Source organism: Ctenocephalides felis, unplaced genomic scaffold (genome assembly GCF_003426905.1).
Source record: "Ctenocephalides felis isolate EL2017-DRISC unplaced genomic scaffold, ASM342690v1 CF-g0.4_SCAFFOLD_01170, whole genome shotgun sequence".
Lineage (NCBI taxonomy): Eukaryota > Metazoa > Arthropoda > Insecta > Siphonaptera > Pulicidae > Ctenocephalides > Ctenocephalides felis.
Window position 1 is genome coordinate 71,030,816 of NW_020537324.1, and position 22,584 is coordinate 71,053,399.

General features: G+C 26.4%; 2 protein-coding genes across 3 annotated transcripts in view; one reads left to right on the forward strand and one right to left on the reverse strand.

Moving 5' to 3' along the window:
• Nucleotides 1-648: 648 nt before the first annotated feature.
• Nucleotides 649-18,068, reverse strand: LOC113366306. Its single transcript, XM_026607896.1, has 3 exons — nt 17,847-18,068; nt 3,680-3,810; nt 649-1,450 (listed from the first exon to the last, which is right to left on the reverse strand). The coding sequence occupies exons 1-3, from the start codon at nt 17,940-17,942 to the stop codon at nt 1,327-1,329; spliced, it is 351 nt and encodes a 116-aa protein (XP_026463681.1). The 5' UTR covers nt 17,943-18,068; the 3' UTR covers nt 649-1,326.
• The window catches only part of LOC113366304 (gastrula zinc finger protein XlCGF57.1-like), a 113,652-nt gene continuing 94,888 nt past the window's right edge, over nt 3,821-22,584 (forward strand). For both annotated transcript variants that reach the window (XM_026607892.1, XM_026607894.1), the window contains exon 1: nt 3,821-3,972. The gene's annotated coding sequence lies outside the window, so the exon portion shown is untranslated. The remainder of the gene's footprint in view (nt 3,973-22,584) is intronic.

Consider the following 22,584-nt stretch of genomic DNA (forward strand, 5'->3'; position numbering starts at 1 on the left):
TAGCTGCTAGATAATATAAATTGTAAGGTTCTTATGATGAATTATTTGCATTCATTAATTATGTACTTCGGATATTAGGACTGGTTATTTATTAACATTGTTCATTTGGTTTATTATTTCATTATGTATGTATATATATATATATATATAACAATTTACACACACACACACATATATATATATATATATATATACATGTATATATATATATATACATGTATATATATATATATATATATATATATATATTTTATATTTATTATTAATATTTTTAAATTGTTTATGATTGTATTATTTTAATTTTTGCATTTAAGCATTGCCCGTAGCTGTAATAGAATAGACTGAACTAGCAATAGTAATAAAACTTTGTGATTGATTAAAATAATTCAGCAAGCGCATAACTTGCTGCTGGTTACTATATCGTAAACATTTATAAAGCAATATTTATTAATGTTTATTAATAATATAAAATTCATGACATTTAAATTTCTCTCAATATCTACATAAATTCATTGTTAAATAATATGTTTTGAAAATATATTTAAAAACGCTTATATGTTTAATTATGGTAAATGGAATTATATAGCTGATACTAGTACAAATATAAAGCCTTACATTTCGTGAATAAAATTCTGTAGTACTCGTGTAAATATTTTATTAAATAATAATTAAATAAATCTGACATAATCTACAATACTGACTTACATATATATGTAGGTATACAAAATTAAATTAAGATAAAGCATAGCAATCTAATGTACAATTGAGTATTTTAATAACTTATAACAACTGGTATTAAATATTGCACTGCATATTCTCTCAATGGCTTTTTGAATATATACAATTTAAAATCCTATGTACACATATTTAATATAAAGTCATGTTATACATAAACACATGCCACCACATCTTCTCGTTGGCAACAACAGCTTCAGTTCAGAATGTATATGAATACTGTACAAATAAATTATTGATGGCAAAATTAGACGTGCGCTTGTAGAACGGAAAAAATATTTTTCCCCCCAAAATGACCTTTGTGTGCAAGATGATGCCACAGATCAGTTTTCCAATTGAGTTCCAATGTTGATGGATTCGATTGATTGATTGATTAATGATTCACATTTATACTGTTTGGTATCTCCCTTATAGCCCACGGCCAGCGTGGCCCTCCAACAACGGGGAGAGGATCATGTTCTTAATGTGGAGCACGGCAGCAGTCACGCAAGGTCATTTCGAAAACCGCACCTTGCCGAGTGCGTTCGCGGAGTGTTTGTTCACTTTGTTTTGACTACGTTGTTGCTTCTAAGACGAAGAAGTTCGTTTGCGTTAAATGTTGGTGTCGCCCGCCCGGTGGTCGACGGCCGGCGTCGTCGTGCACCGGTAGATGTAGGCGGACACGGAGACGTCGTCCTCGGAACGGGAGCAGGTCTGGTCGGGCAGACAACTGCAACTGTAATGGAACAGAAAATCGATATAATAATATAATATAATACATACAACAGTAAAAAGGTTTTATTACGCAAAGGCGATGAATTTTAAAATGCAGTGGCACGCCGACTTAGGGAACGTCCATAATTCACGTGAGGCTTAAATTGTGAGGATTTAATAAAAAATCACAAAGTATCATTTGAGGAAAGGAGGTCTAGTAAGATATCATGTGAGATTTAAAAAAAAATCTGAATGTTTCAAAATTATTCCAAAACTTTATGATTTTTCTAGGTACAAAAAATACACTTAATAATGTTCAGAGGTAATTTTAAATATCGCCTTGTATCACCAAGGCGAGAGAAACGACCTAAAAATTCTTAAAACGGGGTCACGTGATTAATGGATGTCCCCTTACGACCTAACATACGAGTGTTTCGGTGTAAGAGCCGCCAAAGTAACGATTCGTTGCTTCGACAAATTGCAAAAATCGATATACCCCAGCTTTAAGCGAGTAAGGGTTTTCTACAAAAATGTTAATGGCAAAATGGAAACATGAAAAGTTTCGTCAGTTCTAACAATGATTTCATTTTTCTAACAATGCGGGAATAGCTCAGTCAGTAGCGTGCCCGACTCACACGCCAAAGATCTTCGTCTCGGTTATTGGCATTGGCATAAAATTTGAAATTTAGAGTTATATTAGAATTTGAACAGATGCTTTTAAATTGCATAGAAATAGAAATAAGAAGTAGATTTAAAAATAGTTTATTTGAAATTAAATAGAATTTGAATTGTTAAGTTGATTTTGAAAGTAATAAGAAAAGCAAGATTAAAGTTAGAGGTCAGATTTAGAAGGAAAGAAAACTGAAAATATCATTTGTAAAGAGCAAAATAAAGAAAATTGGATAGAATAGGGCATATAAAAAGGTAGCACATAATATATATAAAGATAGATAGAATGTAAAAAAAATTGTATCTGGCTAAATGCTTTAAGTAGCAAGGCCAATAAAGATACAATAATTTTTCTACCACAATAGAAAAATTGTGGTTGTTTTATGACAGAAAATTATTTTAAATTTAGCCATTTCAATTATATATTAATATTAATTGTCTATTAACATTTTACCCACGAGGATTACTTTAACGTTTAAAAATTTAATTTTAAATAATAGTGATTTTTGCTTCATGTACATTTACAAAATATTATTTACATTTATATCTATGGGTCTAAAGAAGAGGGTCATGTCTCTTAATCAATCAATTAAAACGAGTTTTTTTATTTTCACATAATTATAAACCGCCTGGAAAGGCATGCTGTACTGCATGCAGTACTTATTTTAAGTTTGAACAATATATGGAAAAAATACAGAAAAAATAATAAGAAATATATATCATTTAACACTTTTAAGGATGTTTGAGGAAAGCAAGCTTTTCGCAAGTTGATTGGAATGGTTTTCCAGTTTTGTCAAATACTTGGAGGCATGTCAGCTGATTACTTCAGTTACTGTATATATATATATATATATATATATATATATATATATATATATAATATATATATATATATATATATATATATATATATATATATTGGAGTTTTGATAGATAATGTAAATTTTTTATCATATTTTCTACGGTGCTTCTAATATTTTTTAAGACTTATTTTATGACCTTTGCAAAATGCTTGTTTGCTTGACATATTCTACCCCATAGAGAAATACCTTATGTTCATATCGGTTTCAAGACTACTTCATATACAAGAATCTTGTTGTAAGTTCTTTGATTAGACTTCGGACCCAACTGAATAGTTTTTTTAAATAAAATGCGAAATTATTAAAAAAAAATATGAGGTTGGCGAGGATGTATGCGAGTAACACATCATAAATATGTACTGTGTTTAAACAAAAAGAGTATTAATTTACAAGCACCTTTCTGAGCTCTAAAAGTTTGTTGAAAATTACCTCAAAAAACTTGTGATAGTTCGAGCATAGAAATTGTCCAAAACTTGAATAACTCATTTCCGCAATATCACGAATGAATAGAAAAAAATAATTAAAAAATAAATAAATAAATAGCAAATTTATTTTTAATATTCAAAAAAACTGAACAAAAACCACAGTGCTGAAACGAACAAATCTATTTATATGGAAAAAATTGATTCGAGATACGAGCGTGGTTACGAAACGAATTAAACTCGTATATCGGGGTACCACTGTAATTATATTTATTATATTATTATTATTATTTGACTTACGTGTTCCTCATGAAGTAGCTCACAACTCGCGTGAAAGGTTGGTACACTCCCCATCCGCAGGGCGTACGTTTACTGCAAGCGTTAAAACTTCCGTCGTCCGTTTTGGAAACGTCTGTAGCTAGCAAAGGACTCTGTAAAAGAAAACAATAATAATAATAAGTCAGAAATTTTATTTTATATGGCATTTAATAAAGTATATTCATTAAATTCTTGTATACAACTAAATGTGCTAGTGTAAAGTACAATACAATGTGCTAAAGTTTCTTGTGCAATTTGACAGATTTTGACGTTTGGTAAGTTGTCATATAATAACCTATCTCATGATTATGAATATATTATATTTTATTATTGTCTAGACCTGTCTCATATCTAGATATTTGTGTTTCTGATTGAATTTGAATAAATTCTGAATCTGAATTTTTAAATATTTTTTCATTTGTACATTTTGTATATTTCGTTGAGGCAGAAGTGTCTGGTATGAGATATCATACAAAAATATCTATATCCTAGATAATTTGAAAATATAATATATTCATACATAGTATATAATTGTATACCTGTTATTATTATTAGTTTAATATGACCGTTTCAACATTTTATATCTTTAATTCAACTATTCTGAAATTAGTGTCAAATTAGAATCTGATTGGAATCTGACACATGCTTTGATTTACTGTTTGGTATTATTATACACAATTTTACAAAATTTAATATATGATATATATCATATATATAGAAGATAAATATGACAATTTCAACATTTTATATCTTTAATTCAACTATTCTGACAATTAGAATCTGATTAGAATCTGACACTTACTGTTTGTTATTATTAAACTTAATTTCCCAACAATTTGAAATACATTTTGAAAAATATTAACCTCAACTATTAAAATCACAAAGGCAGAGTGCCAAATACACTTATTAATCAGTTAACTGATTATTAATGACGAATATACTCGTCAAGGAGAAATAACAGTTTTTTGTGTATTGGCGAGTATACTCGTCATGCGTGTAAAACAGTAACTAATTGTTATTTAAATTGAAATTTTTGATAAAATAAATTGCAAGGGAAATATTGAATAACTTGAACAATTTTTAATGAATTTTGATAAAAAAAATTGTATTATCAAATTGTTAAGAAAAAAATGTAAGGCTTTAAATTTGATAATAAAAAAAAGTTAATCAAAATTTATTAAAAATTGTTCAAGTTATTCAACAGACCACATATAAATGGCACACCCTGTATTTTCTGTAATGTCGATTTGTATAGAATGTTTTGAAGTATGACTTCTATTTTAAATCCTAAGCTGAATTTCTTTATTTTAGACAGTTAGATTAATTATCCTTTTATTAATAATAGAAGTATACTTATTATTAATAGAATACTAATTTTTACTAATTAGTAAAATTTCATTTCTATTATGGCAATGCCTTCATATATTATAATTAATTATTATGTGGAACTTACTTTCCATCAATTTTGGTACAATAAGAAATTTCTATTTCATATATTTGTGCGTAAAAAATGCTTGTGGCTTGTTTTATGCGTAGAACGCAAATAAACATAATAATTAAAATAACAACGTGTTTATTAATAATTACTTACATGTCCTATAAATAGCAGTAATATATTCTATATATAATTATGTAAAAACACTTTGTAAATAACTATATTAAATAATCTCATTTGTTATGTAATAATTATTATATAAACAGAACTGCTGAGATTATCATTTTTATGAAATTTTCTACTCAATTTGGTAAATAACTTTATAAATTCAGATCAGACGTAGAAGCTCATTTGGGCGTTCGTAATTTCAATACAAAAATAATCTTTCTTTCAATTAATTAATAATAAATCATTATTATTAGAATACAAATTATTTGACAATAATTACAACTCAATAAACCACTATTTTTCATTTCTTCTATTCAAACAAGTGCAATAATAAAATTTGTTCGTTTGTTGGAAAGGTGACCAAGATTATCAGGATTTCCAATTATCTGCAATATATGGTTAAAAAAACATGAAATGATACCCATAATACTTCATTACCCACGTAAACAACTTAAATCAATTTCCCATTCTGTTCCTTTACAATAAATTACATCAATTAAAAAGCAATGCATAGATCTTATAATTGTTATACCAATTTAAGTCGCGATCTAGGCGACAAATTCAAATCTGCTTCTAAATTATTGTGGACTAGACGGTAACTTCAAAGAGAGAACAGATTTAAACGACAGTAAATCAAGCTGTATTGGAAGCGAGCCATGGGCTATAAATAAATATCCAATTTAGCCAAAAAGAATAATTTGTAGACGGAGCAGATGGTATATCGTCTTGGAGAAATGATCCTTGATATATTGGATTTACTTCACTTTTTTCATAAAAGTAGCTGTAGTATACAACTAAAAGGTGAACCATTGGGTTTCCTCTTAAAAACTAAGCAATTACTCAAAGTCATCCTTTGGGGCGTTCATTAATCATGCTTTTAAGGGGAGGGTTTGACAAAAAATCACAAAATATCACGTAGAGAAGAGAGGGATCTAGTAAGATATCACTTGTATTCATTTTCTACCTGAATTTAAAAAAAAATCAAAAATTTTACATTTTTCATGAATTGGAAAAAGTTGTTCGAAAACTTTTGCATGACTAAAAATACACTTTTCCGTGTCAGCTAGTATAATCTTAAATTTAATGTTGATATATAATTACATCAGTAAAATTTGTATGATTTGAAAGATTTATTTATAATTTAAAAGAAGTAACTAGTGGGGTGTATGGCATCGTGTAAGGCAAATTGCTGGAACTTCCCGTACCGTAAAGAAATGTCCGAGGAATATTAAATGTTTTCAAATAAGTTAATAAATACTGTAGCATTGTTTAATATTTATAAGAATTATATAAACTGAATTGCAAAGTTGAAATTATTTGTTTAAAGTATATTAGAACTTTAGTCAGAATTAAAATTAAAATCTAGAATTATTTTCGATATACAAAAAAAATTTTTTTTTGAAAAAAAATATTGAAAAAAAAAATTTGAATTTTTTTTTTCAAAATTAATTATTTTGTTAAAACAAGCAGAAAGTTCTTTGAATCATTTACATCAGACGCTTAGTTCTCTCCAAGACTGCCATTCTTTGCACATTTAGCTCTGTATCTTCGAAATGGCTGGGCCTGCCTTTGCCAAAAACTAATCATCTCTTTGCCCAATCATTACAAATTGAATGTTTTTTAGATCATTCAAATCGGATGCTCCGTTCTCTCAAAAACTCGATTTCTATTTTCTGCACTCTTTGCTCTTTATCTCCGTAACTGCTGGACCTACCTTCACGAAAAACTAATCAGCACATCTCCCTATCAATAGGAATCGAATGTTTTTTGAACCATTCAAATTGGTTGATCCGTGCGCCCGAAAACATGACTGGAAAATTGTATCCATACATACACACACACACATCCATTTTTTCTGAGGTATGCCAAAATGTTCAGAAACCTTCAAAACGTCAAGAAATGCAAAAATTTTCAATTTCGATTTTTGGACGATTACAATAACTTACCCTACGGGAAGTTAATAATCTGTAACCATTCAAGTAAAGAATCTAACTATTATAACACAAAAACGATATTTTTTTAGCATCTGTAACACTTATCATGTAAATATACAAAAGTACGCTATTAGTATTTACTATTCATATTTGCATTTAATGATATAAGCATTTTGCGTCATTTGCCAAAGAGAATTAATTGTATCGCTTTTTAATTCGAATAAATCACAAGTGCGTCAGTAAAAATCAACAAATGTAAATAAACATTAGCCTTATCTATTGATGATATGTTCTAAACCAGTTTAGATCAGAAGATCAGGGTTGAAAATAAATTAAATATGATCTAGGTTAAAATATTTTTATATGAATGCAAATTGGATATCACATTTGTAATTGAAGTTATTTATAGAATTGATCAATTTATATTTTTGGGAAAGTTATAGAGTTTGCGTTAAAGTAAAACTTTTTATTAACTTCCCGTAGGGTAAGTTATTGTAATGGTCCAAAAATTGAAATTGAAAATTTTTGCATAAATTTACGTTTCAGTTACCTTAGAATAAAATTATGTGTGTGTGTATGTGTGGATACAATTTTTCGTCGACGATTTCGGACTTACAGATCAACCGATGTGAATGATCAAAAAAAAATCGATTCTTTTTTTTGTTGATAAGGAGACGTGCTGATTAGTTTTTGGCAAAAATTGGTCCAGCCGAAAATAGAAATGGAGTTTTTGAGAGATCGGAGCATCCGATTTGAATGATCTAAAAAACATTCAATTTGTAATGATGGGGAGAAGTGGTTATTAGTTTTTGGCAAAGGCAGTTCCAGACGTTTCGGAGATACGGAGCTAAATGTGCAAAAATGGCAGTTCTTGAGAGAACTATTATTGCGATTTGAATGATTTAAAAAACTTCCTGCTTGTATTGACGAAACGATTTTGGGGATTTTTTTATTACATTTTTTTTTAATTTCTAATTTTTTTTCTTGGATATCCAAAATAATTGGGATTTTATTTCTAATTTTATCTAAAGTTCTAAACATCACTCATATACTTCAAATAAATAATTTTAACTTTTCAATTCAGTATATAATTCTCATAAATATTGTCCTTCATTTTAAAAACCGATTGATTAAGTTAAATAAACGTCGTCGTCCAATTCATTAAGCTTTTACATTTTGCCTATAAAATAAGGATAGTAAAAGATACAATATTTGTAATAACCTATTTGTTGAATATTAATAAATATTTAATATTTCTCGAACATTTCATTACGGTACGGGAAATTCCAGCAATTTGCCTTGGCACGATGCCATACACATATTCTGAACAACTTGACATTCCAGAATATATTTTGTTTTCCTCAAAAATTTTAAATTAAATAGCAAATGATCATTGTTTTATACGCATGACATGGTCATGGTCAATACACAAAATTCTTCCACTTCTCCATGAAGAGTATTTTCTTCAACCACAGTGGTTAATAGGTGGTTAATAACAAATGGTTAATAGGTTTTCTTAATGCCTTCGTTCGATAGAAAGTTTCTATTGGAAATATTGTGTCTTTTGTAATAGTCAGAGTTGCAGTTTCTCGTACAATTTTTAATTTTATTGAAAACAACGAAATGTGAATCCTTCTCTTCCGCAGCCTCACAAGTCAGATCAATTTGTATATCCAAGTCAGTCGTCTGCCTAATTAGCATTACGCATATAATGTGCGGTATGCATTTTCTCACGTTGTAGAGCATAAACACAATACAATACAAACCGCACAACATAACATATATGTATGTAGGTAGGTTCAACATAAAACTTATGAGCAAATGAAATCGCCTTTTTCTATTGCGTCAGCTGACCTTCGCTTCGGCCGATGATGATGAGCCGTCGAAGGATGACGGATGACGGCTGACGGCTGACGGTTAGGCGGTTTGTTGGAGATCCCTCGTGATCTTCGTTTTGCGGCGTAAAACAAAAAGAAGCGTACATAATAAATGTAATAGATAGAAAAACACGTCTACGGGAGCCGGACAGTGTCGGCTTGCAATTCTTTGAATTTTCAAGTCGATTTGCAAGATTATGCAGCCCTGGAAGGTTTCAAGTAGTTTGTGCGAAAACCGACATTTGAAAAAAACCCGTTTTCGAATAATATTTTTTCGGAGGGCGGTTTTAACCGGTATGGGGTTGTCAGAAAACAAACAATTTGCTCGAATAATTTAAACGATAAACTAATGGTAGACATACATCCATTTTTTCTAAGGTATGCCAAAATGTTCAGAAACCTCTGAAACGTAAAGATATATAAAAATTTTCATTTTCGATTTTTTTGCGATTGCTATAACTAAACTACAAAAAGTTGAAAATTTACTGAAAATTTCATGTGATGAAAAGACTCGTTGACTGAAATTATCTACTGTTCAATTTTATTAACTTCCCGTAGGGTAAGTTATTGTAATGGGCCGAATATCGAAATTAAAAATTTTGACATTTCTCGACGTTTTGAAGGTTTCTCAACATTTTGTATTGTATGTATGGATACAAATTACCAGTCACGTTTTCGGGCGCACGGATCAACCGATTTGAATGGCTCAAAAAACATTCAATTCCTATTGATAGGGAGAAGAACTGATTAGTTTTTGGCAAAGGCAGGTCTAGCCGTTTCGGAGATATGGAGCAAAGAGTGCAGAAAATAAAAATCGAGTTTTTGAGAGATCGGGACATCCGATTAGAATGATCCGAAAAACATTCAATTCGTAATGATTGGGAGAAGTGTTTATTAGTTTTTGGCAAAGGCAGGCCCAGCCATTTCGAAGATACAGAGCTAAATGTGTAAAAAATGGCAGTTTTTGAGAGAACTAACCGTCCGATTTAAATGATTCAAAGAACTTTCTGCTTGTCTTAACAAAATAATTGATTTTGAAAAAAATTTTTTGTTTCAACATTTTTTTTTTCAAAATTTTTTTTTTTTGTATATCGAAAATAATTCAGATTTCATTTATAATTCTGACTATAGTTCTAATATACTTTGAACAAATAATTTCAACTTTGCAATTCAGTTTATATAATTCTTATAAATATTAAACAATGTTACAATATTAATAATAATCTATTTGAAAACATTCAGTTTTCCTCGAACATTTCGATACGGTACGGGAAGTTTCGGCAATTTGCCTTAAGGCACGATGCCATACACCCCACTAGTTTATAATAATTTTTTTATGCTATTCAGTAGAACTAATAATTGGCAAAAATTATCAGATTATTAGATTAAAAACAATCAATTATTTGTTATAATAATAATCAAACGAAGAACTGCTATCAATTTACAACAGTATTTCCATTAATCTCGTACATTCGCTAATTTTTTAGTGTTTTTCATACATTGAAAACCGGTATTTTCTACTAAAAACCGGTTTTCGAAATTTCGTAATTTATTTTAAAAACCGATTTTAAACCGGCAAACTCTAGTTTTATCTTGCTAGAGTTCGTAAACCTATGTTCAGTTTTCATTAAATATAAAATATTGATACTGTGGAAATTTCGAATAATTAAAATTAAAAAAATTGCAATGATATATACTTTTGTAACAAATAGTTGAAAATTATATTTTTATCAAAGTTTTCTTATTAGTACATTTTATAAAATCATTTATAAATTCATTAGTTGATTGGTCACATTAATTTATGTCTAAAATTATAACAGTAACATATATTTTGTGGTTTTAACACGTTAAGATCCACAATAATATCAGAAAAATTTTCACATAGGCCAAGGTAACTCTATTAGATGATTTATTTAAAAATGTATTAAGGAAACTTAATATATCAAAGAAAAAACATTTTTTTGCAAAAATTCCTGGAAAACACTATTTACAAAAAATAAATCGAACTCGAAATAATGTATATAAAAAAATTTCAATAAAGCCAATACAAAACACTGTAAATAAATGACAATTAAAATAAAAATGAAAAACTTTTAACTATTTTGTTAAATTCCACGCAAACGAAGTCGAAGGTACAAATGGTTCTATAATAATTATTTTAATAGAAATAGCAGAAAAGGAGTTCTGCAATTCCTAAAAAATTAATTTTGATATAAAAAATTAACTAAGTAATAATTTGTTATTAATTATCTATTATTATATGATCTTATATTGTAAACATTAGATAACAGCTTCGACCTCACATAAAAAAACACATTTTCCAAGAATAACATCTCTAACCGTTTCTTAATTTGAAAGTTTAAATTTGTTTGTTTACATTGACAATTTCTACCAATCTATTTTAATCAAAAAGTCTATTTTTTGAACTAGAGACATTCACTGTGCTAATGATTGATATTTGCGAAGTGTTATTAATAATAGCCAGGAGGTTTTGACTTTGTTTTGAAAACAGACGCTAAAAGTAGGTTGTTTTTGTAAAGTTCAAGGAAGAATTTGTATTAGTAAAAAATAGTAATTATGTATGATAAAATAGGACGATAGACTTGTCTCTCTGCAGTTATATCAATTTATTCCTTTACTAAATTGCGTCTTTTAAATTCACAAGTGATAACACTTGTGAACAATCTACAATAGTTATTACAATTCCAATAAAAAGCAAATTCGATTATCAATATCTATTCAGTCGGTTATTGTTCAAATCGATGATGACTCTATACAAAAGGTATTTCTAAAGTTGTATGAATTTCAATGGATGATGACTAACAACAAGTGCTACGTGCTTGAGCCATAAAATTTCCGATCGGAAATAAATGATATGGACTAATTGATAATTTCTTCCATTGTGCAATTGAATAGTATGTGCCCTTCGGAATCTTTCAAAGTTAATCGCACCGATTACGATCGGGTAAGAATTAGAAATAGATTTTTTCTTCTTTAGGACGTTAATTGCTATGTCAGTCATATGTGCCCGACGCTAAGAATGTCTTCATGAGCCATGCCAGACAAACGCGATTTGGCAGTAAGATAAAAACCACGAAAGTCATATACGTGAAAAAATAGTAATTTTCAGGAATTTTGGCTAAAATAAATTCTTTGATACATTAAGATTTCTTGATGCATTTTTAACTGAATTATCTAATAAAGTTACCATGGCTCACCTGAATTTTTTTGTATACAATCGTGGCGATTAACGTGTTGATACATTGCAAATCTTTGTCTTTATCCAAAAACCATTCAGTAATTTTAAGGATAATGTAAACTATTAAATTGCACTGTAGAAGTAGTGTAAGCCTTAAATATTTTTTTAATATAAATTAAATTTTGCAGTCCTATGAATAAATAGCAATTGTTAAATTGCTTCTACATATTGTTTTTCAAACATTTTGCCATGTTTTTAATTGATCTCTATATAATTTATTATAACATTTTTTCCAAATCATTAAGCTCATTTTCTGGGTACTCAAAGTAATTACAAAACCAATGCAAATAAAATAAAATATCACAATTTTAAGCTGTGGCCTAGTGGTTAGAACTATGGGATTCGAATAAGAGGTTTCAGATTCGATACTCTCCTCGGACAGCCTGATGTCGAGCAGTGATGACATCGATTTTTACTTGATTATATAGTTTGCAATATATTTCCATGACCTTACTCATTGCATTAATAAAAAAATTATTAGTACTACAAAAATTGCAATAATAAATTTACCAGAAAAATGGGACAACCGTTTGGGTTGCCATCTACAAAAAAACACGTCATTTAAGAAGTCAGTGTAATAAGTTCTGATTGTTGTTAAAAAATGTAAGCAGCTAATGAGACTCTTTAAATTTTGGTTGTTGTTAAAAAATATACAAAAAGTTATATAATTTTCGTATAATTTTTACTAACAGCTTTTTCCTATAAAACTTCCCTTCAGAGTTAAAATATATTATGTCATTATCATCTTGTCTTATTAAATCAATAATGAATTTTATATAAACTCATGAATTATTCAAGTCGTTAATGAATCATTTAAGCAAAATTAATAGAATGTTTATATTAACATAATAACGTTCTGCGCATATTGATGCAAACTATGTTAAAATTTATTGAGTCGTGAAATTCATAATAAAATTCTAAAATAGTTTAATTTTTTAAGGTTATTTTTAATGATACATCTATTGATTTTGCAATAGATGATTTTTCAGTTTTCAATATTTGCTAATTATAAGTTAGTCAATATTTTAGTTTATTGAAGTTAAAATGAGGACATCTGGAAAATATAATAAAAAATTTATTATAATTTATTAATAATAATAATATAAAAATTTATTTCAAAAATTAGTTTCTGAGGTCATTAAAGTTTATTAGTTTGATTTTACAAAACAAGATTTTCACTTATTGATATTCATTAATTTTGAAAGTTAGTTGAGGGTTTATTTAAGTCAAAATGAGGACATCTAGAAAAAATAATAAATTAGTTAATTTAAGTTAAAGTTAGAAGTGGTACTTCTACATATACTTTAAATCAAAAATACAATTGAGTAAAAGTAAAGACAAATTTCTATAAAAAATGGTTATGAAATTGTTTTTTTCTAAGATTATTTGAGAAGTTAACAGCCAAAAGATTTTGGGAAAATTGATTTGAATTTTTTGAAAATAGTAACTAATAAGCAAATCGTTTAAAATGGTGTAATAATTAAAACCCACATATCATACAATAATTTTTTTTGTAACGGTATGCAAAAAGACTTATAATTCATTTTACAAATTGTGTTTACAATTTTATTTGTATATTTATATATATCAAAAGTAATCTCGTTACTAGATACATAATTTTATTATTTAACTTTTATTTGACTCAATAAATTTAATTTGACTCTCATTAAACAATGCTGTTTTTTTGTTTAAATTCGTTTTGCTTAATGACGACACGCATACAGTGTCGAAACGTTCATATAAATAGTTAAATTATTTATTTAGTTGCAAACAAACATTTCAAGAATATATGTATATAAAACTTTCATTAAAAATGAAAAAAAACTTGGAACTTATTACTTAACTTTTTATTTAGTACACGTTTATGGTGAACAAAGAAACATTCAAAGAATTTTATTTGACAAATTTAGATTTTTTTTAATCAGAACTTAAGGAGTTCTATGACTTAATGTGCTACTTTCTTAAACAAAGTGGCTTTCTTATAGATTGCAACCCAAAGGGTATCTCTATGTGATGAATTCATTGTTGCAATTTTTGCAATACTTATGAATTTTTTTTTGTGCAGCAAAGTCGGTTAAAGGCTATTTTCACGTGGAAACTTATTGTTACCTATATTTCCAAGTGAAAACTAATGTCACTACTGTTTGACATCAGGCTGTCCGAGGAAAGCATCAAATCTGAAACTTCTGATTCGAATTCCATAGTTCTAACCATGGGGTAGCTACGTGTATATATCAACTATTTCACAAAAGGTCGTGTTTCCAAATAAAATTAAATTTGTAACTGAATCTAAATTTTTTCGTAGCTATTTGCATCCCATCATGTAACAAGTTATTTCGTCTATACTGTCTGTTAGTATTATTCCTTTATCCGTGTGAATTTCTTCATAAAATGTGTGTACGTGATAAAAAAGTAAAACGCAGACGTCATCCCAAGTATAATCTTATGTAAAAAGTGCGTATTACCAGTAATTATTCTTCAGGGGTCAAAGATAAGCTAAACATACAATAAAACAATCACAATGTGACATCGATGTTTGCTCGATTGATTGCATTTGTGTATATTGGCTGTATCATTTCAATATTTGATGTACTTACTGGTGTACTAAGATTTGCTTTTTCTTATGTGCCTTCTGAACTAAACCTAGATATTATCGGGTTTTAGAATTGGTTTACATTGAAAATATTTATACAGGGGAAATTGATAGTTGGTAATGTTATAGTTAACCCAAAAATACTAGTTAGCAACCCGATCTAATTAATTTTTTTATTTCCTTAAAAATAGCAATCATGATACAATGAAATCTTATGAGTCATTGTTACAAAATTGAAACAAAAATTAGAATAGAAAACAAAATTATAATAAATTAAAAATAATAAAAAAGGAATAAGAAAGGTAAGGAAATTTGGACCTCGTGTAAAAAGTTAAGTAAAAGTAATTATTTTTGTCTTCATTATACTTTTAATCTATTATCGATTAGAATATAAATTGATTCTATCATACTCTGAGTCTGGCTTTTAAGTAAAAGTAATGAATTTACTGTTTATTCTTTTTTAACCGTGTGAAAATATACATACATGTTTTTTACGAAATTTGAATACGTCTTTTATTTGTCTGATCTATCTCCTACAAGTTCTAACAAGTCCGTACATGTAAACCCGACTTTACAACAGGCACTTCTTCTCTACAAAATCGGATGATAATGCTCTCTTTATCAGTTCGGTGTTTAAATAGGCATTTTTAAATTTTCACAAAGCGATAAAGTATTATGAAATCTTATTTTATGAACTGTAACTTCCGAAGAAACGGAGTTTTGGAAAAAAAATTGGAAGCAAATATTTGGTAAAAATTCTTAAACCACTCATCTATAGACAGATTCAAATTTATATGAAAATAAAAAAATCGGAATTGATAAAATGAAAATAAAAATCATCTAGTTATATCAAATAATAATTCAATTATTTTAATACCCGAAATTAAGATTATTAAGTTATTTTGAAAAATTTATTTATTTAAATAATTCCATTATTACATTACTTCAATTATACAAATTAAAATTAACTTTATAAATTTATGTCGAATAATTTACTTAAATGTTTTATTATTTTAATACGCCCATTATAGTAATAAAAATTTAAGATTGTAGAGTTATGACGAATAATTTACTTTAAATAATAATAATTCAATTTTTATAAAACATTTCATTCATTGAATAAAAACTTAAGAATATCAATTTAATATTGTAATATTAACTTGAAATTTTTAATATTTTACTTAGAATTGTATTTCTAATTTTTACTTAGAATTAGAATGAAGTATTTAATCAGTAATCTAATATTAAATTCTTATTATTAATTTATCAGTTGCAGTAGGTAATATCTCGAATATGCACTTAACTTTAATAAAAATTATATATATAGTTCTAAATATTTCCATAAGTAACAAATATAATTGTTTTTTAGAATAAATTTTTATATAATATTTTTGCGATGGCATAAAACACGTATTTACTATCAAATTATAGGTCATATAATTATAATAGGATTATCATATTTGTTTTTACTATTAAAATTTTATTTTTATTTACATTCAATTCTTCTCTGAGTTATGAGGGCTAATAAAAATTCCACATAGGGTAAAATTTTATTTTATTAAACAAATTCAACTATTAGAATTTCCACATAAACATTCATCTATATATTTATACATTTTATTTTATTAAACAAATTCAATTCTTGCTCTGATTTTAGGGCTATTAAAATATTCACATAGAAATTAATTTTATTTATTTATGTATTTATATTTTGTGTTTATATACTTATATATTTTTATTATTTCTTTAGGCAAATTTAATTTTCAACATAGAACAAATTTTATTTTATTAAACAAATTTACTTTGAGTTAGGCCTAACAAAAATATTGTTCCATATAGGAAAATATTTTATTTTTTTAAGCAATTTTAAATTTCACTATTATAATTAGTTAGGTCTATTTAAAATATTATAGGAAGAGCAAAAAATTTAGAAATGTATTAATAAGTAATTATTTAAAAAATTATTTAAATTAAAATATAAAAAAACATTTAAACGAAATTAATAGATTATTAGTTAATATTGTTTAATAATTATAATATAAATTATAACTTTTTTTAGTGTTTATTTTGAATTTGAATTTAGAAAAATATGCCTAAACTTAACGATAAGGTAACAAAAAAATCTTTTGAAAATTTCAATAATTTCATTTGAACTCTATAATTTAAATTTAAAAATGTATTTGAGTTATTAATTAATATATTGCTTTATTAAATATGATATAAATTATGGACTTTTTACATATTCGAATTAAAATAAAAAAATATGTCTAATAATAAGATAATGTATAAATATGAGAATAAATATGTTTAAATATTTATAATAAAAATAATAAGTGCAATGTGCATAAAATTGTGAAAAACTTATAAACTAAAAAATTATCGTTTCATGCACCCAAAATTTCTAACAAAATTGCATGAATTGATATTTTATCTTAAAAAATAGAATTAAATTATGTGCATTGAGAAAAGGTGCATTCGATGTATTTAAATAATATAAAATTATAAAATTAAATATTATAAAATGTGCTTCTTATTATTGTAGTTGTATCCATTTGCTTAAAAATATTATTTACTAAATAAAATTTCAAAAAAAATTTCATAATCACAATTAACTTGATGCAAAAACAGTTCACAGTAATATAAATACAAATTAAAAAAAATCCAAATTTCAAGCTTAGAAATTATAAAATCACAGAAAATACATACGAATTCATACTAAATTTTTCTCTAAATACAAAAAACATTTTTTTCGGTTCTCATGTTGAAATTCATTTACAATTTAAAACATAGCTGTGATTACTTTATATATTAATAATAAAAAATCAAATTTAATATGTGCTTAATTATAATAAATCATAAAAATATAATTAAATTTCCACTTACCCTTTTATATATAGTAGCAGCATTTGCCGTTTGTAAATTTGCACACCACATCGCAACAACTGTGCAAATCACAAAAACCCTGCACAATCCAGCCATTTTTCTCAAAATTTCTGCAAATGTCTTACTAATACTGGTTTTTAGAAGTAGCACAGTTTTTTTTCACAATCTCGATCCAATCAGAACAGAAATCCCACTAATTATTTTTTTGGCGCGCAAATTTCACGATTGGAGAAGACACACAAAAATATTAAAATTAAGTAGTAGTAGTTTTGTGTGAATGATTAATATAATAATAAATTAACGAATAAATAAACTTTTTTCCAATGATGATATATTACTATATATTTTAATATTTATTATATTTCACAAAGTTCAAACAGAAAACGAAATTTATCCAAACTGTTCTTTACTGATGCGAAGATCTGAATGTCGTAAGTTTAGTACTAGACTTGTATTTATATGACCAAGTCAAGACAACGTGGTGGGGGTCAAGCCCGAGGGATATATTTTTTACTTAAGATATTTTTTTATATTATTGTAATAAAATTTATTATAAGTTAATATTTTAAATATTTGACCTAAAATATTTTTTTAAATTTGGGTTAAAATTATTACTAAAATTTGATGTTTTTAATGATGCTCTTTAAAGTCTTTTGTTCATTTTAGAGCTCATTCTTAACTTCTTGAACATATTTTGCATAGTTAGTTAATTTTTTTTAAATATATTACACGAATATTATACAAAAAAAAATTATAATTTTTTCGTTTATTGTTTATCGTTTAATGTTTTACGTTTATTTACTGCTTAAAAAACAAGGGATTTTTTTATTAATTTGAAAATTTGCTTTATTTGACTTAAAAATCAATGTATGTATTTTTAAGTCAAATGAAGCAAATTTTCAAATTATTTAAAAATCTCCTGTTTTTTATGTAAAAATCAGTAAATAAGCATAAAACATTATATAAATTTTTTTTACGATATTTATGTAACATATTAAAAAAAATTACCTAACTATTAAAAAAAATTAATTAAATAAAAAACTAAAGATATATTTTTACTTCTAACATATTTTATATTATTACAATAAAAGCTATCAGTTAATGTATAGATAATTTTTTAACTATTTAATATAAAAGAATTAGAAATATTGTTAGAATTTGCGTTTTTTTTTAGTTTTTCTTTATTGTTTAGTATCGGTTAATAGCCAAATAACTAATTTGAAAAATATTTTTAACAATATTGTTAGAATCAATGTTTTTTCTTGAGTTTTCATTCTAATGTCATGTGTTCTTGTAGGGTCTAACACTAAAATACACTAAAAATTATTCATTTAACCCACGAAAATTATGTATTTTATTCCCGAGAATAAACTAGCATTATATTAAATATTGAGTAAATAAGATAAATTTTAATTAATTATAATTATCAAGTTTTTTTTATAAATATTTCAGATATTATATATTTTTTAAATTTATGATCATTTTTACTTAAGATATATTACCTATTATTGAAATATAAGTTATCAGTTAATACACACATATTAAATTTGTAAAATGTTTCTGATCATATATTAAAATTTGTTTAAAAAATAATTTGGAGATTATTTTCTGGTGTCTTTTAATGATACTCTCTTAAAGTGTCAAAGTCTTAAAGTCTTAAAGTTCAAAGGTTTTTAGAGTTTACTAGTTCAGAAGAATAAACTAGCATAACTTTTAAACTTTAGATGAAATAATATAAATTTTATTAACCACAATGTGAAGTTTTTTTAAGTATTATTTGAGATTTTTTGAATTTATGCTTTTCACACAAAAAACAAAAGATTTAATTTTAATAATTTTAATAATTTTTAATATAGAGTATTTAAATTTGTAGCAAAACGTACACGATAATTTTAATTAGATTTTCTTTTACAAAAACAATCCTACAGTAAGTTTATTGTAATTAGGTTTTTTTTGCAATTAAAATGGATAAAATGTTTTAATTGTTTGGCGATATTATTTGTCGGAAGATACTACATTTAAGTGTCTAATCATTTAAATAAAAATTCATTTAATTATTGTCAATATTAATACATTTCTCAATTCGTCGAATTAGCTGATTTGAACACACACACACACACACATATATATATATATATATATATATATATATATATATATATATATATATATATATATATATATATATACATAAATATTCTTTAATTTTGTGTAAATTTACACAAAGCTTATCATAAAATGCTTAGAAAATATTTACACATGTTTACAATCGTGAGGAATTATCATAATTTGTATACAATTATCAATTTACATATTATAACATACAGTAATAAGCATATTTTTCAATGAGATATAAATTATATAGTAAATCGTAATAATACACCAATTTTAATTTTCTTTTAAAAAAGTATAAAATTTAATATAATTTAGCAATTATTATAATTTAGTTTAAATTAAAAATATTATTAACCAATTTTACATTATTTTGAGAAATGCTAAATAACTTTATATATAAATTAATATTTTTAGTATAAATCAAGTGAAAATTTTGATTGCCGGTACATTTGTAAAGATGTGGTTTTATATAGTTGTTAGAATTTGTGAAACAAATTTTTATAGAAGTTTGATCATTATTGGTTTATAAAAAATCTTGACATCAACAAATTATTGAATTTATACTCACACCTAATTTTTTTTATAAAAAAATACGGAAATTATTTATTGGTGCATCTTGGTCTTGGCGCGTGAAGCGATTTCTTTGTCCCTTGACTCTATAAAAAATCATTCGTCGGGAGCAATTTTTGCATTTATAAAGTAAGATACAATCGTGATGAGCTACTGACATTATTACCATTTCACCACTAGCAGCATCAATCAGGTACATCACAAATCTTTCTTTGGGACGAGATAAAAGCCGTTTTCCGTTTGTTCCATAGAATGAAATATATACTACTTCTCTACTTAAAATTGAATCACGCGATCTGCCCAGTTTCTGTTTCTAGGAACTTGTTGTATTAATCCGTTCGAACGATGGATGCGTGTATTTATGATTGAAAATAATAAAACAAAAACTATTCGTGAATTTCAACACGTTTCGCAGAACCGGCTAATTGGTGCCTATGGGATATTTTCCAGATTTTTTTACCAGCGCTCTAGTGCTCGATATCATTAAGTTGTGCAAATATGTGCAGTTGTATAATATAATCGATAGATAGATGATACGAGGATAAATGACTGATTATTCTAGCAAAAAGGTTCTTAGAAAAGGTGTAAGTGACATGTGCCTTAGGGCATGTTGCAAAAACTTCCTGATATGTGAATAATCGACCCGATCTATAGGAATTGATATGAAATTCGGGCTCTTCCCATTATTCAAAATTTTGATAGATTTTTATAATAAAACCACTTTTTGGATGCACATAATATATAAAAAAATTTGATCAAAATTCCAAACTAATGACGTTCTTCTTAATTACCAATGTTCTGGATTTTTAGTTAAAACATAAACAAACTAGTGGTGTGTATGGCATCGTGCCTTAAAGAAAATTGCTGAAACTTTCTAAAAAAAATGGAAAAAGAAGTTGAAACAAAATTTTTTTTTTCCAAAATCAATTATTTTTTTAAGACAAGCAGAAAGTTCTTTGAATCATTTAAATCAAACGCTTAGTTCTCTGAAAAACTGCCATTTTTTACACATTTAGCTCCGTATCTTCGAAATGGCTAAGCCTGCCTTTGCCAAAAACTAATAAACACTTCTCCCAATCATTACTAATTGAATGTTTTTTTAGATCATTCAAATCGGATACTCCGTTTTTTAAAAAACTCGATTTGTATTTTCTGCGCTCTTTGCTTCGTATCTCCGTAACGGCTAGACCTGCCTTCGCTAAAAACTATTCACCACATCTCCCTATCAATAGGAATCGAATGTTTTTTGAACCATTCAAATCGGTTGATCCGCGCACCTGAAAACGTGGCTGGAAATTTGTATCCATACATACATACACACACACACACACATCCATTTTTTTTTGAGGTATGCCAAAATGTTCAGAAACCTTCAAAACGTCGAGAAATGTAAAAATTTTCAATTCGATTTTCGGTCCATTACAATAACTTACCCTACGGGATGTTAAAAAATTTAAACTTTTTTTCTAATTATAAGTAACGTTTCGGTACTCAAAGTACCTTACTGAAATTAATTATACTTGAGAGATCACTAAAGATAATTTTGCGATTTTTTATATTTTTTATAATATGAAAGTAACTATTGTCGGCATGAATCAAGTTTTCTTCGCAAGTTATAAAAACTAGTGTTTCATGATGTGCTGATTTTTTATTGAGTGCGAATTAACACAAATGATATCTTCAGTTCTCATGTACAATAATCTGTTTCGACATTAACTTTTTGTTATAATTTTAAAAACTTGAAAAAGACGCTTTAAAACTCCTCGCCTCGCATTTGCACTAAAAAAAATTAACATTCTATTTTGAAGTGCACCGATATAAAATAATTTTTATATCGGTGCACTTAATATTTAAGTAAATTTAAGTAAGTATTAAATTAATATTTAATTAGTTTTTATATTTAAACACCACATGGTACAAATCTCATTATGAATTTAATCTTGAAAAATTCCAAAAGTCATTAGAATGTTGTTTATAAATTTAATTCAATTATACACTGATTTTTATTTTAGGAAATTAAAACGTAAAACAGTATTTTTTACTACTATGCGCA